The 17725-nt window shown below is 39.6% G+C and overlaps 1 protein-coding gene across 25 annotated transcripts in view; it reads left to right on the top strand.

The window, feature by feature from the left end:
* LOC136830021 (glutamate-gated chloride channel-like) overlaps positions 1-17725 on the top strand; it is a 376171-nt gene that overhangs the window by 320989 nt on the left and 37457 nt on the right. For 21 of the 25 annotated variants that reach the window (XR_010850531.1, XM_067089229.1, XM_067089220.1 and 18 more), the window contains one exon: positions 236-286. Coding sequence is in view for 24 of the 25 variants with exons in the window: in XM_067089229.1 (XP_066945330.1) it covers positions 236-286 (51 nt within the window). In the remaining variant the exon portion in view is untranslated. Of the gene's footprint in view, positions 1-235; positions 287-7331; positions 7504-17725 lie in introns of those variants that run through there. The other 4 variants (XM_067089237.1, XM_067089236.1, XM_067089219.1 and 1 more) reach the window with 2 other exon arrangements.

Here is a 17725-nt window from a genome sequence, read left to right as displayed (position 1 = left end):
TTCAAAAATTTCCATTACCACTGATCTATGTAAATCTGATGCAAGAATTTCTCACCTGTTTTTGCCTTGAATCACCAAAAAAAATAAATAAATATAAACATTTGACCCAGTCACTGTGTCTAGATATATGACCTTGAGTATTTAAAGAACCAAAAAACAAATTAATGTTAAGAAGACTCCCCTTTCACTGCCAATTTTCTAACGACTTGTCCTCTCTGCTTCTCTCTACTTTCAGCGGATTCCGCAAGCCATACACCGGATCGGTCTGAGTTTGGTAAGCGGCTGGGTAGGTTGAGGTTATTGTGGGGCCTGCTGGTGGCCTACTGTGGACCTTTGTGGCCTTGTGTTGTGTTGTAAGCGGCACCCTAATCCCTAACACGACCCTGTGACCTTTCTTTATATATATATATTCTCTCTCTCCTTGGGGGCCCCTCCTTAACTTATTCTTTCAGTCGCCTGTATAGGCCTATATCTGCTCCCAAGGTCTCCTGTTCATGTGTTGCAACTGCTCTGTATATCTAGTCAAGTACCCGTTTTCTGTGAAATTCGTTAATCTCCTAGGCGTTCCCCCTCTTCTTCTTAACTCTCTCTCTCTCTCTCTCTCTCTCTCTCTCTCTCTCTCTCTCTCTCTCTCTCTCTCTCTCTCCCCAACCAACCCCATGTACTGCATCTGTATCTAGAAAGATTAACTTCCTGTAACTCTGATTTGATAACCCTGGTCGGCTGTTGCTGGGCCCCGGATGTTGGATGCTGTTCTGGTGATGTGATGACGATGACAGTGATGATGATGATGATGGTCATCGACGATCATTCGCTCGCCTCTTCTATCGGGGGCGTGTGCGTCGCAAGGGCGCGCTCTCCGTCCGAGCCTTTTAGCGTCACGCCGTCCAACTTCGGATGAAGGAGGAGCCGCCAGTGGGTTTAAAATTAAGTCGATTCTCTGTAAATTTTACTCTGGAAATAGGTCACAACCAGTGACGGAATGATGTAGAGGAAGTTGGGTCCTTTGTGAAGTTGATGTTGTGAATGTGCGCAGCTCATACTGCGCACAAATTAAGTTTGAAATATAGAAATTGGCTCCTTAGTCGAAGCTTGGCGCGGGAAGACGCTCCAAGATGGCAGAGAGCTAGCTCGTGCGACGATGCCCTCACTCCATTAATCTCATCCGATACACAACTAACAATTCAAGAACCTCTCATTTTCACACATCTCGACCTCTATCACATTCCCCCCCCTCCCACCCCCCTTCATCGTTCAGGCCTTTTTATTTTATTTTTTGAGCCTTCGAACCCACAGAAAGTTTGAAAAGACTTTATTTTTCCTTTTTCATCCCGGAAGTCAACCGTTTCACATCAGCCTCCCCGAAAAAAAAAAAAAATTGCTTAAGGCCACAAGAAGTTTCCGCCAGCATAACCTCATGATTAACCGTGCCTGCCCGGAGGTTTTTTTTTTTATTTTTTGTTCCATAAATATTTTTTTAAGATTTTCTATGAAGATGGACCCTTTGCAGTGGGGGTCTCTTGTTTTTCCAGTATTCAAAAGTAAGAAGAAGTTGAAGGATATGTATAGTCTGTAAGGTCACGTTGCCCACTTGATCATTTCCTCACCTCCAGAGTCTTCCAGTTTCCAGATCTTCTCTGGACCTCCGATTTACCAAGGGGGTGACACCCACTTCTCAACACTTTACGTAACATTTCCCAGTCACGCACAGTAACATCGATGTGTATTACATTCTTCATTCCATACGATCCAGTCAGTCAGTCAGTCATTCCTCTTCCTCCTCACAGAGTAACCTAAAAAAATATTTAAAAAAAGACATCAAGGGGCAGTTTCGAGCGAGCGAGCGCCTCTTCTGGTACAGCCTAGCTTCTGACGCAGAGATAAAAAAATGAAAAACTTGGGCACCATTAAGACACCAGTGCTGATAGCTAAAAAAAATTCAAGTCTTAGCCGGTTTGACGCAAGCACGTGCATGCACGGCTTTATATATTACTATAGATATATAGTTTAGACGCTGATAAACCAGAATGCTCCATTGCGCAGTAAAAGTTCACTGCCGCTAGACGCTAGGAAGTGCTAGACTGAGTGCGACCTCGCCAGACACCGCCTTAAAAAGAGAAAGAATACTTCCACCTAACGGGATTCAGTCTGCTCACACGGACATTTCCATGAACGTTCGCTGTTGGACTGTACACTGACCATTACAAGACTGTCCCAAACTCACTCACTCACTCTCTCTCTCTCTCCTCACGCCATCGCTATGATAGGCCCATGCAATGTGCGCTCATTGCAGGCTCAAATAACGTAGACTGGTTGCCTGACATGAGTCTAAAAAAATGTAATTAAAAAAAAGAGAATCGTTATGATTAACCGCACTGACTCTGACATTGTCACTCGTGGTTTTTGTAGTAAGTGTCCTAAAATTAACCGATGTCCATAAATCACATAGCTGCATGCAGTAGCCAAAAAAAAAATGCATCTTGGAAAAGGGGTTGAATTATTTGATGAATGGCCTTCGTGTCTAATTTGCAATGGCTGTTTTTTTTTCATATTAAAATTAATATTAATGATCTGTTGTGGTATTCCGTAGCTGTTGGTGATTTATCGTGAATTCTTGCATTAACAATCTTAAGTTAAGAATGTCTACTTTTTAGAATGTTTTCAGTTAATTTTTTTTAGCAAAATTCGGTCCAGAAATTAAATGATTTTCACGAGTAATCAGTCACCTGTTAGAAGTGTGCTTAGGTCATGATAAAATTTAAAATACAATCTATATATTTGAATGTATAGATAAGCCATACTCACCCTGGTTGTTGAAAAATATATAAAAAAATGGTACTCTAGCTTATTTACGCGTCACATATACTCCGAAGTGCTAGTACTAAACATGGCGGAAGCCCATTTAGTACTAGCCCCTGGGGCCTGAAGTATCACCCATTTCTACATTGTGTGGTCGACAATTTATATCGATAAATAATATCTAGTACTAAACACGGCGTCCCAAGTAGCTTCCGCCATGTTTTAGTACTAGCGCTTCTGAGTAGGTGACGCATAGGTAACTAGCCAAAGTACCACCAAAAACAAGCTTGTGACAAAGTACACACGCATACACTCAACGCTGCAATAGGATTCGTCATTATTACGCTGTCATTTGATAGAGGAACAAAAAAAATTCATTAGCAAGGCCAAGATAGAAGCATCAGATGATGTTGACTGTGGAGATTTACCGTCAGCTCAAAAAAAAGACCATATATAATAGCTTCTAGCTCGTGTGTACCCTATGTTAGGAAATTAGAGAAAAGATATTGAAAGGGGTTAGGAAAACCAGTTCCTGTAGCGTTCCTTGGCCTGGGCAGGAAAGGGGCATTGGGTGGCCATGCCCACTGGCCTTCGTACCTCAGAAAAATGATACATGTGCCCATTAAGATGAAAAGGGGTAAGTTTAGGGTAAAATTCCCTTCATCACGGGGAAAAAGAACGATTGAACATTGCAACAGACCTTATGAGTCGTCAAAATAATAAATTTCATTGGTCAAAATAATACATTTCATTAGTATAGTTCATCCTTTACAAAATTTGCAACATTTCTTTAAAAATACTTTTTTTTTTATTAAATGGGCATATCTCCACAACTGTTTGACCAATTTCAAAAAGAAATATTCAGTTAAATCAACTGAGTTTCAGTGTGCTTCAATATTCAACCCTTTTCAGTAGCGTTGAACACTCAGTCAAGCACTTATAGCAGTCAAAATGTAGTGTACAAACCTTCCACAGTAACACAATGCACAAACACACACACACAAACATACCACGCAGTGTTTATGACAAAGTAGCTAACTGTGGTATTCAGAACTTCCAGTAGTACTAAGCACTTTAGTTTTCCGTAGCTGGATTCAGTTTTTAATTTCAGTACGGAAGAAGTTGTACTTAAAAATCCTCATTGTGGTGTGGTTTTCAGAGTCGGTGAGAATGCAGTAGTAGTTTAGATTACAATAATGTTACATTTATCACCGAGTGTTCTACCTTGGAGCGACGTCTAACTAATGTGTGAAAACATTATTTCTAGTGTGTTTAGACCCATGTGAATGTTTGGGTGAAATTCAGTCATTCAAAGGTGTCATGGCGGGGGCATTTTCTTCGTGGAGATGAATAATATTGAAGCCAAGAATTTTATCTTAAATGTATGACATAAAACACGAGAACTTTGACACTTTTTATTAAATTTGAAAATGGTTTTTCCTTGGAGTTTCCGAGAAGCAGCGGAGCTTAATAGGGATCTAGATCTGGTTCAGATCTTGTTACAACTTTATCTATTTCTGCTCCATCCACATCGACTGTATTAGACCCAGGGAAAATAAAACTTATTAATTCCCTGAAAGTCTGGTATGCGTTTTGTATAAAACGTTGCCTGTCGTATTTGGGAAAGACCGTTTAGACTGAGGAAACCCTAAACGGTTCCTATCGTGACGCCACTTCGTAATCAGGCCGAGGTGCGTGTCACCAACACAAACTCATCTGTACTTGGTGCAGATATGTGGAGGAGGGTATAGCCTGCTTTAATGACTCACATCAGACTGAAATTTGTTATTACCGTATTTTTCTGGCTCCAGGATTATTACTTTATGACCATAACCGGTACCAAAAGAAGAGGAACGACCTTTAATTAGACTCTCACCATCTTACTGAAAGCACTCGGCTCATACTTGTATTTTACTTGAGGGATTTTCACCTTCAAGGAATGAACCTTTTCCACTATGGCACCAAAGTGCTTAATGCCAGTTAGAAATCTAATTTTTGCCCCCATCATTGCAAAAACCACCGCCTAGGTCTATCATGATACGTGGGTCCCCCCCCCCCCGCCCAGTGTAAGCAATTGAGTTACCTCTTAGCCAATTTTGATTCATTTGAAAACCTGGTAACGCCAATTATAAATTACATTTTTATGCGAATTACTGATTCGTGGTGTTTTTAAACAGGTTTCTTCGTATTGACAACAGCAAGAGCCAACTTTTGATATATTTGAGTTTTTCTTTTATGTGAGTCTTCGTGCTGTACGTAAAAGGTGATTGAAAATTTGTAAATATGTCGTTGTTTGAAGGCTGTAACTAGCATTATTTGGCCATCAAACGCTATTTATGTTAGTCTAAATGAACGATTCTTGTACCGAAAACTAAAGGAATGGAGTAAAATGTAATTCCGTATAAAATGATGAGGCTAAACTTCAGAAATCTCGAAATATATCACATTCTCGATATCTCTGTAGGCTGGAAGGATGTCTAGACTGATTTTAGTGTTTGTTTTGGTAAAATCGTTGAATGTAATAATTATTACCAATTTTTACAGTACATAGCCTTAATGTATGAGATGGGCGTCTTCAGAAGTGATATATATATAATCATATATCTCTTTTTGAATTTTCGTCACATAATATATTCATTTTAATGTCTTGCGATACGAAAATAATCTTCAAGACTTAAAACTCATTGACATTGGATATAGTGATTTGTGAAGCAGCACTGTAGCCTAGTCGTATATCCTGTCACCATACATTTAGTGCTTGTTTTGCAATTACAGTAGTCGATAACCGTATAGAAACTTTGTTTTTGTAAATTACGTTTTCCATAATGATTCTGGATTCGTTCAGAACGGTGTGAAAGGTCAAATGTGTTTTGAGAGTGTATAAAAGAGAGTGGTTTAACTGAATTTTAGCAGCACAAGTTTCCCACGCGTTCATATTTCAGTAAAAATTACCAGGAATTTTAACGCTCATTCAAAATTCAGTGGTTTGAGAATCAACGTGGCTTAGAACTTCAAGAGCTAAAACGTTCTTATTTCAGTAAAAATTACTAGGATTTTTTAAGTTCTTTCAGAATTCAATGGTTTTAAGACTACTTTATCATGCCGGTGGACTACTAGTTGCTATTAACTTGACGATCTGGGAAAACTTGTCGGTATTTTTTTTTTATTATCTCCGCAAGTGCAATCGAATGGTCACTTTTGTTCAAGGTTTTCCTAGGCCTAGTACTAACGAGCCCATTCGAGTCCATAGCCCCCACCGGAACGGTTGAAGGTCCCCCTTCGCTGTTTCCTCATACGATTTCCTTTGCTTCTCTGTAACGGGCTTTCTTATGATCAAGAGCCCGTGCTGGTACAAGCCAGCTCGATCTTTCAACATTAGTTCGCCATGAAACATGCACGGAAGGATAAGGTTCTCAGACTGTCTTAGGTAGTGAAATGGCATTGGCCTAGTCTGCACATTTTAAAGTCTCAGATTATTTACTTATACTCTACATATGGGCCTAACATGTGACCCCAGTTCCTGTGTTTTGGCACCAGAAACCACACACCAACATCCTAACACAAACACCACATAATTATCTTGTATTCCTCTGCCGTCATTGTTGATTTCTTGTTAAACTCTGTGCATAGCAGAGTTCACTGGGGGACAGAACTCTTAATTCTCGCCTTGGCGGGAGATTGATAACAATCCTTGGGCTCGAGTTTGTGCTTATTTTAGAGTGTAAAGTTGCTTTTTATTTTTACCTTATTTTACCACTTCAAGTGGGTGACCGATTACTTTTCGTCAGTTTTAGCAGAAATCTGGACCCTTCGTGAATTTCTTAGTAAACAGAAACTCAGTGTTATAAAGTTAAGCATTTATCATTTTATTGCTAGTCAGTATTGCATAAAGAAATCTTCAGTTCCCAATTGAGTGACTAATTTCTTGTTGAATTGTCAGTTTGAGCAAAGTAACGCGTTTGACGAAAAGAAACTGCGAGTTTTAACGGTTCATTTCCAGAGCATTTGATCCTGATATCAGTCTAAAACTAGTTCCCAAGCCATTTAAGCAAACACACTACTACAGTCATAGCACATAGGCATAAATGTTCTGTTATGTCCTGTAGAAATATTCTGTGTACTTTTGATCCCAACCAGGTAAGTATCAACTAGCTTTTAAGAAAGGTTTTTCTGTTGAGGATATATGTAAGCAAGCACATTAACCTTTTTGAAGAATAAAAATCAAGTACAAAACCGCTTCAGTCATGACACGAATTAGGTCCTTTAGCTCGACCACACCTCCTGCTTATTGTGTCTAGAAGTCTTAGCCAGAGATACTTCTGCTTTAGTAGTGGTGAAATTGTCACTGAATGTTGAACCAAAAATAAAATTTGACTATAACTGTTTTTGAATTAAGTTATATTGCTTTATTGCTTCTGTGAATATATATATATCTTATATATCTATATACATTTTGAATTATATGCCCCATTTACATCGTACATTCTGATTAATGAGAGATTATTTCCTTGATTTTGGCCCCCCCTGTGTAGAGGGACTACCTTGTAAGTAACTCCTTGTTAGGAGTCGAGCTCCGAACGCTATGTCAGGGTGAAGCCATCACGGTGAGAGCTCAGAGCTGTCTCTTGAATGCCACTCTTCTTCTTCCTACTCTGTTTTATTCCTTGCTACTCAGTGTCCTGTGGGTTTAAGATAGACCGTGCTTAGTTTGATAGAGTGAGAAAGAGAAAAAGACCTCTTTTTTTTTTGACCCCCCCCCCAAAAAAAAAGTCTTTTGAAGCCAAAACAGGTAGTTCAGTGAGAGAGAGTGCGCGCGGGTGGTTTCACACAAAAGAAGCAGGATTCTTTGCATGGAGAGCCGAAACAAGAAAAGGAAAAGGAAGAAGTGGCCATGTAATCAGTCAATTTTCTCAGAAAACCCATAAGTTTTGGGAGTTGGGTTTTTGGGGGGGTGTTCTGGTGTTGCCTTTGAACACTAGACGGTGGTAGATGATGATGATGATGATGATGATGATGCAGAAGAAGAAGAAGAAGGAGAAAGACAAAAAAACAAAACAACAACGGCCTTTTTCTTTTCTTACCCTGATAACCCTGACGTAACGTAGGTGCTACTTCTCAGATGTCGTTTTCGTGGAGTCACACCCTTTTAAAAGAAAGAGAAAATTAGTTCTTTTAGTTCTGACTTGTCTTCACTTTTCAAAGCCATTTGTTCAGATTACCACACACTATCCCCTCCCCCCCACCACCCTTCCCCTGCCTCCCCCTCCTTATAGTCAGCCCTAGTAGTAGAAGTATACCTCCAGTGAAAAGTCTCTCTCTCTCCCCCACCCCAAAAAATCCTGCATCGTCGACTTATATATATTACGATGTTTTCTGTTAGGCATCTCAAAGTCTATATCGCTTCTTTTTTGGTTGCATGGGATAAATCCTTGGTCTCACCTCCAGTTGTTTTATTACAAGAATATTACGGTCTGTCATTTCGACCGCCATTTTGTCACACCAGTTCTGGGTATATTGTAACAGAGAAAGAAAATAACATCACTTTCCACTTCAATGAGTTTTTTCAAAGACATTTCTGTTCAATTTTTGCAAAGTAAGACTCGATTTACATCTTGAGTTTTCAAAGATTCTTTCAGTGAGCTGCCTTATATATATATATATAAATATTTTACAAAAATATGTGGTTGTATCGTAAGGTGTTGTATGTGTGTGTGTGCATGTTAGACGTAAGACCTTAGGTAAGTTGTGTATTAAATCGTATTGACAGTTTCATGAAATGTGAAGATATCTCTGTTGTTGACCTGACTTTGCCTCATTGTAATTCTCCCACTTATGCGAGATGTAAATTGTGAAGTATGTCTCGAATTGTCTGTAATTGTCTGCCACAGACTTTTTTCCATATAGGGAACTGAATTGTCATCTACAGAACATGTTTGTAAATATTACTATTTTGTCCCCAGCGTCATAATTTGATATGGTTGTTAAAAAAGGTTACATCTAGTTTTATATTTTCGTGTTTAGTAGACTGACCTCCAATTCAGGTTTTCAGTTTGAAAACTCAGGCTCGAAAAATAGATAAATCTTGATTTATAGAAAATATGCCGAAGTAACTTCCGCAATGTACGAAGGTGAAATATTGAAGAAAACTTAGTTTTCTCTACATAGTGAATGTGAGATGCTTATGTATATAATATAAACATACAGATACGTGTTATTGTGCAGTGCTGGTATATTCAATCTGCAGATCTTGTTGCTTCGAGGTGAACAGATGCCTGTGCAAGAATACAACACACTGTGATTTATTACGACAAAAATCAGATGACCCAATAGTTTGGATACAGTAAGAAAGGCCTGCGAGGAAGCCTTGACCCTGTAATTCAGTTCCAAAGGCCTGCAAGGAAGTCTTGATCCTCTAATTCAGTTCGAGAGTCCTGTAAGGAAGTCTTGATCCTGTAATTCAGTTCGAAAGGCCTGTAAGCAAGTCTTGATCCTGTAATTCAGTTTGAAAGACCTGCAAGGAAGTTTTGATCCTGTGATTCGGTTTGAAAGGCCTCTAAGGAAGCCTTGATCCTGTAATTCAGTTCTAAAGGCCTGTAAGGAAGCCTTGATCCTGCAATTCAGTTCTAAAGGCCTGTAAGGAAGTCTTGATCCTGCAATTCAGTTCTAAAGGCCTGTAAGGAAGTCTTGATCCTGCAATTCAGTTCTAAAGGCCTGTAAGGAAGTCTTGATCCTGCAATTCAGTTCTAAAGGCCTGTAAGGAAGTCTTGATCCTGCAATTCAGTTCGAAAGGCCTGTAAGGAAGTCTTGATCCTGTAATTCAGTTCCAAAGGCCTGTAAGAAAGCCTTGATCCTATAATTCAGTTTGAAAGGCCTGTAAGGAAGCCTTTATCCTGTAATTCAGTTCGAAAGGCCTGTAAGGAAGTCTTGATCATGTAATTCAGTTCGAAAGTCTTGTAAGCAAGTCTTGATCCTGTAATTCAGTTCGAAAGGCCTGTAAGGAAGCCTTGATCGTGTAATTCAGTTCGAAAGGCCTGTAAGGAAGCCTTGGTCTGTAATTCGGTTCGAAAAGGCCTGTAAGGAAACCTTGATCATGTAATTCAGTTCGAAAGGCCTGTAAGGAAGCCTTGATCTGTAATTCACTTCGAAAGGCCTGTAAGGAAGCCTTGATCCTGTAATTCAGTTCGAAAGGCCTGTAAGGAAGCCTTGATCTGTAATTCAGTTCGAAAGGCATGTAAGGAAGCCTTGATCTGTAATTCACTTCGAAAGGCCTGTAAGGAAGCCTTGATCCTGAAAATCAGTTCGAAAGGCCTGTAAGGAAGCCTTGATCTGTAATTCAGTTCGAAAGGCCTGTAAGGAAGCCTTGATCCTGTAATTCAGTTCGAAAGGCCTGTAAGGAAGCCTTGATCTTGTAATTCAGTTCGAAAGGCCTGTAAGGAAGCCTTGATCCTGTAATTCAGTTCCAAAGGCCTGTAAGGAAGCCTTGATCCTGTAATTCAGTTCCAAAGGCCTGTAAGGAAGCCTTGATCCTGTAATTCAGTTCGGAAGGCCTGTAAGGAGGCCTTGATCCTGTAATTCAGTTCAAAAGGCCTATAAGGAAGCCTTGATCCTGCAGTTCAGTCCGAAAGGCCTGTAAGGAAGTCTTGATCCTGTAATTCAGTTTGAAAGGCCTGTAAGGAAGTCTTGATCCTGTAATTCAGTCCGAAAGGCCTGTAAGGAAGTCTTGATCCTGTAATTCAGTTCAAAAGGCCTGTAAGGAAGCCTTGATCCTGTAATTCAGTTCAAAAGGCCTGTAAGGAAGCCTTGATCCTGCAGTTCAGTCCGAAAGGCCTGTAAGGAAGTCTTGATCCTGTAATTCAGTTTGAAAGGCCTGTAAGGAAGTCTTGATCCTGTAATTCAGTCCGAAAGGCCTGTAAGGAAGTCTTGATCCTGTAATTCAGTTTGAAAGGCCTGTAAGGAAGTCTTGATCCTGTAAATCAGTTCGAAAGGCCTGTAAGGAAGCCTTGATCCTGAAAATCAGTTCGAAAGGCCTATAAGGAAGCCTTGATCCTGCAGTTCAGTCCGAAAGGCCTGTAAGAAGTCTTGATCCTGTAATTCAGTCCGAAAGGCATGTAAGGAAGTCTTGATCCTGTAATTCAGTCCGAAAGGCCTGTAAGGAAGTCTTGATCCTGTAAATCAGTTCGAAAGGCCTGTAAGGAAGCCTTGATCCTGAAAATCAGTTCAAAAGGCCTGTAAGGAAGCCTTGATCCTGCAGTTCAGTTTGAAAGGCCTGTAAGGAAGTCTTGATCCTGTAATTCAGTTTGAAAGGCCTGTAAGGAAGTCTTGATCCTGTAATTCAGTTTGAAAGGCCTGTAAGGAAGTCTTGATCCTGTAATTCAGTTCCAAAGGCCTGTAAGGAAGTCTTGATCCTGTAAATCAGTTCGAAAGACCTGTAAGGAAGCCTTGATCCTGAAAATTAGTTCGAAAGGCCTGTAAGGAAGCCTTGATCCTGCAGTTCAGTCCGAAAGGCCTGTAAGGAAGTCTTGATCCTGTAATTCAGTTTGAAAGGCCTGTAAGGAAGTCTTGATCCTGTAATTCAGTCCCAAAAGGCCTGTAAGGAAGTCTTGATCCTGTAATTCAGTTCCAAAGGCCTGTAAGGAAGTCTCGATCCTGAAAATCAGTTCAAAAGGCCTGTAAGGAAGCCTTGATCCTGCAGTTCAGTCCGAAAGGCCTGTAAGGAAGTCTTGATCCTGTAATTCAGTTTGAAAGGCCTGTAAGGAAGTCTTGATCCTGTAATTCAGTCCCAAAAGGCCTGTAAGGAAGTCTTGATCCTGTAATTCAGTTTGAAAGGCCTGTAAGGAAGTCTTGATCCTGTAATTCAGTCCCAAAAGGCCTGTAAGGAAGTCTTGATCCTGTAATTCAGTCCGAAAGGCCTGTAAGGAAGTCTTGATCCTGAAAATCAGTTCGAAAGGCCTGTAAGGAAGCCTTGATCCTGCAGTTCAGTCCGAAAGGCCTGTAAGGAAGTCTTGATCCTGTAATTCAGTCCCAAAAGACCTGTAAGGAAGTCTTGATCCTGTAATTCAGTTTGAAAGGCCTGTAAGGAAGTCTTGATCCTGTAATTCAGTTCCAAAGGCCTGTAAGGAAGTCTTGATCCTGTAATTCAGTTGAAAGGCCTGTAAGGAGGCCTTGATCCTGTAATTCAGTTTGAAAGGCCTATAAGGAAGCCTTGATCCTGTAATTCAGTTTGAAAGGCCTGTAAGGAAGCATTGATCCTGTAATTCAGTTCGAAAGGCCTGTAAGGAAGCCTTGATCCTGTAAATTAGTTCGAAAGGTCTGTAAGGAAGCCTTGATCCTGTAATTCACTTCGAAAGGTCTGTAAGGAAGCCTTGATCCTGTAATTCAGTTCGGAAGGCCTGTAAGGAAGCCTTGATCCTGTAATTCAGTTCCAAAGGCCTGTAAGGAAGCCTTGATCCTGTAATTCAGTTCGAAAGGCCTGTAAGGAAGTCTTGATCCAGTAATTCAGTTTGAAAGGTCTGTAAGGAAGCCTTGATCCTGTAATTCAGTTCGAAAGGTCTGTAAGGAAGCCTTGATCCTGTAATTCACTTCGAAAGGTCTGTAAGGAAGCCTTGATCCTGTAATTCAGTTCGGAAGGCCTGTAAGGAAGCCTTGATCCTGTAATTCAGTTCCAAAGGCCTGTAAGGAAGCCTTGATCCTGTAATTCAGTTCGAAAGGCCTGTAAGGAAGTCTTGATCCAGTAATTCAGTTTGAAAGGCCTGTAAGGAAGCCTTGGTCCTGTAATTAAGTTCCAAAGGCCTGTAAGGAAGCATTGGTCCTGTAATTCAGTTCGAAAGGCCTGTAAGGAAGCCTTGATCCTTTAATTCAGTTCTAAATTTCTGCAAGGAAGTCTTGATCCTGTAATTCAGTTCGAAAGGCCTGCAAGGAAGTCTTGATCCTGTAATTCAGTTTGAAAGGCCTTTAAGGAAGCCTTGATCCTGTAATTCAGTTTGAAAGGCCTGTAAGGAAGCCTTGATCCTGTAATTCAGTTCGAAAGGCCTGTAAGGAAGTGTAGATCCTGTAATTCAGTTCGAAAGGCCTGTAAGGAAGTCTAGATCCTGTAATTCAGTTCTAAAGGCCTGTAAGGAAGCCTTGATCCTGTAATTCAGTTTGAAAGGCCTGTAAGGAATTCTCGATCCTGTAATTCAGTTGAAAAGGCTTATACGGAATTCTTGATCCTGTAATTCAGTTGGAAACGCTCAAAAGGAAGTCTTAATCATGTAATTCAATTCGAAAGGCCTGCAAGGAAGTCTTGATCCTGTAATTCAGTTCGAAAGGCTACATCATCTTAAGCTAATTCCTTTTGCATTGAAAATGGTTAAGCCGTTACAAAGGCTCTTCCCATCAATTACTACTACTAACACGAAGACTCCCGAATTCGAGATGAAAATCCTTCCATTTATCAGCTGTTATTTGACCAAAAGACAGATGTCTTCGTCGTGTTTTGGTTTGTATAATTATATCAATATAAAATGTGAACGTTTATAGAGAAAATGGTAATAGTTATTTAGCATTATCTTCGAATAGTCTCTGGTATTAATGGCGAGAGGTCCCTTCCAATATATTTTCCTTACTCGGGATATCCGCCCCCCTGCTTCCCCCCTCCCCCCCTCATGGGCCACTTTACATTTAGAATATGGAAATGACCGAAATCTTCATTTATTTTTGTTTATGGGTACTTGCAAATATTTACACAATATTTATTGCCCCGAGCGTAGCAAACCGTCGCCATATACCCACGAGATATTATTTATTTAATAATAATATTTTTCAGACTGAGCAATACAGAAAAGTGTGTATGTGCTGAGATAACTTGAAAATTTTACCGAAATATTTGAGAATTTTACCATCTTTAGGTTAGGATGGTAAGGGGGCTTTGCCCCCCTTCGGCCAGGTCAGGGCACAGCACCCTACGTTAGGGTAGGAAGGCAAGGAGTGGTCGGGTCAGTACATGACATTCTAGGAAAGGTTAGGATTTATTTCCTCACGCCTACCCCTGTCTCCGTACCCTGCGTCCGCATTGGGATGTAGGCTTTTGTGTTTGGTCAAGTCAGCATGGACTTAGCAATGGACATCAACAAGGAAGTTGATGAACTAGTACCTGAAACAGAGAGGATTCAGGTACGATGATCTGTAGTAGTCGTGTGAACTTGAAGATTAAAGAACCAGGTGGAGAATTTACCTTTTAACATGATCTCCAACAGAATGGGCCTGTTACCTGTGAATGAGGAACCCACTTGGGCCCAGATGGAAGAAAGTCCTGTTGTCGGGCATGATGTATCAGCTATTTAGTAATAAGATTGTCTGTCAGGAGTAGTTAAGTAGGGAATAAGGGTGCTTAAGATGAATATTCTTTTCATCAGGCAAGGAGGAGAAAGAGATAGGACAAGTTAGCCACGAGGAGGTAACAGACCTGACCAGCTAAAGAATTACTCGCATGGTGTAGAGGAAACATTAGAAAATTCAGAGAGAAAACTTCATCTGTTTATTTTCCATATCTAAGAGGGAATTGGCAGTCCTTGTTGAGTCTGTACCCTTCTTGGAGAGAGGGGACAATTGCTTGTCTCAGAATTATCAGATCATTGCTCAGTAATTGACCAGATATTATAAGTCAAGGTTTCCATGAATACTAACAACAATAATTAAAATTGGTTGCACATCAGAAAAATTATGTTGAGTGGTAAATGAGCTTGTATCCTCCAAATGAGGTGTTTAACAAAGATCTTGTGTTGCAGCCTAATTATTAACAAAGTCAAATGCAATTCTAACATTTATCTGAACAAGCTTGGACTTGTATCTAGAGGCCAAGCTCTCTTGAATGTGTCTAATTAAATCTAAACTGATGTTACAAGTACAGCACTGTACCTTGTTATAGTACATCTGGAAAGGATATATGTGGTTGGAAACAAATAATCTGGATTCATAGTAATCACACAGGTGCATAAAGGTTGAGACTGATGTGTCATTATTGGAAATGGCATTTCCACTCTTCTAGATAGATGCTTCCAGAATGTAGAATCATAAAATGTTCTGATCTGCACAGGAAGTACCTTAGACATTATTCAAAGATGACGGGGAGTCCAGTCTGGTTTGAAGAGTAACATCAGGGAAGACTGCTCATTCCCCAAAGGTCCTGTAAAGTATTTGTATTTTGTCCGTAAGACCACTCGACAGCTTCCCCTCATTAGATAATCAAGAAGATAAATTATACAAGGCACAATTGTTAGAAATGGAGGCAGTTTTTTCCTGCAGTTTGGTTGTAAATTAGTTTACTTTCCTTCTATAGGTTCATTAAAGTTTTGTGCGTAGCAGAAAACACCCATTGTGTTTAGATAGTACCTTCCCTTGGTAAGTTATAGTTGCAGCCAATCAGATAGTTCATAGGAGGGAATGAATTACAAATGTAAGGTAGTTTGTTTGTTTCAAAATTCCACACAGAATAACCATTGACAATATTTTCATTTTGATCATAGGAAGTGTTCCAAGAGTCTATTACCAGTCTCAGAGCTGGACAACATTTTCAGTCAAGTCAAAGGCAGTGAGTTAGAACTCATGTTTTATGTTTGCATAAAACCCCAAAGTGCTCATTCAGTTCGCTAAAGTACCATAAATCTTTTGACATTCCTCTCGGTGAAGAACCTCACAGTGACAAATATTCGTTTCAGATGGTATCTAGTTTTAATACATTTTATGAGTTGACTTAGTTGTGGTACATTATTATATAAACTGTAAGCCACCTGAAGTTCAGTCAAACTTCCATGTGGCACATAAATACATGTTTGCGTAGTAGGCACATCAAGAAGAGGTCATTGTTTTCAAAACAGGTTCAGGTATGAGACTCAATCTCCAGTTTGGTGACAAGGACAGCTGGAGAGTTTGGATAGATAAAAGTGGGCGAGTTTGTAATTCGTTTCAAATCGGAATTTAAAATTATTTTAAGGTGCCTCTTTTTTAGGGGTGTCACCATCTTTTCTGTAGTGATAGGCAAATTCAAGGAATTGGAGTCTGTGAATATGAAGTGAGGGCTTTGTTGTAAACAGTCTCTCCACTCACTTATATTCCAGTCTACTCTTTTTAGTACTTATTCGACTTGGTTCATCCACTCTACCTAGCCATCCAGAAATAGTAAAAGGAAGAAGCTGATATTTATGAAATAAAATGATAAAATTTGCCTATATAGAATTTGGTTATGTTCTGTTGCATTTGAGATGTGCTGCCTCAGCTATTGAATGCTGACTCAGTACATGGGATTTCAAAAGTTCTCTGCAGGGTGACTGCCTCTTGCAAATTTTACTGCTTAGTAAAGGCAGCAAGCTGTAAAAGTTATATGGCATTTCTAGATGGGAGCAAATCCCAGCCCTCCACAGTGGTCTTCAGATGGAGGTGTTCCTTCAGTGACAGACATTGGGTCAGGGCTCTGTCAGACTCCCTGTCATCTTTGTCTTATCTCTCTTAATTTTATGGGGATGAACAGCTCACTCCTTTCTTGTGCTTGAGAAATGACCAGAGGAAATACTGGAAAAATGCAAGGTCGTGGACTAGGCAACTACAGCTCTATAAAAACAGCCCTAACTATAGCATGAAGGCATTATTTTCCCTGTTCATTAGTTTTCCTTAGACTAAGGTAGAAATACCAATCTACTTTACCATACTTCATTGCTGAGTTGTAATTACAACTTCGTGGCTTGATTTGATGGAGTTTGGGCTACTGGAGAGATTTCTACGCCACCAGTTATTCGCTCTGCAGTTGGAAGCTATTCAGTCTCCCATGACATTCTCGAACATGCATTACGTATTTTTATAACTTTGGTGAGCAGTGCCTAAGATCACTGGTTCTCCTGATCATAACACATAGATAATGAATTAGCATAAGTAAAACAAGAAGATTGCACATTGCAGTACTGAAGGTTTCACAAGACTGTGAAACTATAGATAAATGAGATATAACTTTAGAAGGGATGGTCCTATAGTCCAGAATGCACCCAGTTGGATTTGACAAGGATAAACAGAGACGTTTTGTTCACTCTGAAGAAGTTTTGATATCTGCCCATTGTAGGCTACCAAAATTTTTTTCTAGTATTCAGGAACTTTTATTGACGTCAGTTTCAATATGTATGTTTACTTAGATTGTTTGAGCCCTTTGTTAACTTAATTACTTCAGGGGAGAATACATATCTTAATTCAGGGTAACATAAGTAATCAATAATTTTGAAGAGATTTTAGTTAAAGCATTTCTCTTTTGCATCTAATAGTATAGTTTTTTGTGTATAATTATCCAAGAACTTTCTTGATTCACAGTTTGATTTTATTCTTTATCTACATTGTAAAATTAGAGCTGTGTCCTAAGTTCTTCAACTCCTATCGTATGGATGTATTTTCACGGCTGTAAATTCTTTGTGGTTTTGCTAGTACGATTTTTTTCATGAAACGCCATTGTATGTTTTTCCTGGTACCAAATGTCACAAATGCTAAACATTTTTGCATACTGTAGTTTCAAAACTTTCTTGTCTAATAACAGTGTTGCAAGTAATTTAGTGGTAAATATTAAAACATTTTAGTAAATATTCACAGTTTCGTTACTCTAGGATAATTCAGGAGCCAGATGTCCAACTTAATGGGGAAATATTAGCAGAGGTCAAGAATGGATTAAAATTGGAGTACGAAGAAAGAGAAGATAATGAGGAGACTCATTTGGTCTATTTTCTGTCCAAAAGCTCTCTCTCTCTCTCTCTCTCTCTCTCTCTCTCTCTCTCTCTCTCTCTCTCTCTCTCTCTCTCTCTCTCTCTCTCTGCTTATGCTGTTGTTAGTTACTTTTCAGGTATATTCAGATGACGATAACATTTTTCACCTCTTTCAAATATGACATGTGGCCATCTTTTATCTTTCACTTAGTACA

This window comes from Macrobrachium rosenbergii, chromosome 45 (assembly GCF_040412425.1).
Source record: "Macrobrachium rosenbergii isolate ZJJX-2024 chromosome 45, ASM4041242v1, whole genome shotgun sequence".
In the NCBI taxonomy this organism is placed as follows: domain Eukaryota; kingdom Metazoa; phylum Arthropoda; class Malacostraca; order Decapoda; family Palaemonidae; genus Macrobrachium; species Macrobrachium rosenbergii.
Note: the sequence above shows the minus strand (reverse complement) of the source record. Positions and strands in the feature narration are given on the sequence as shown.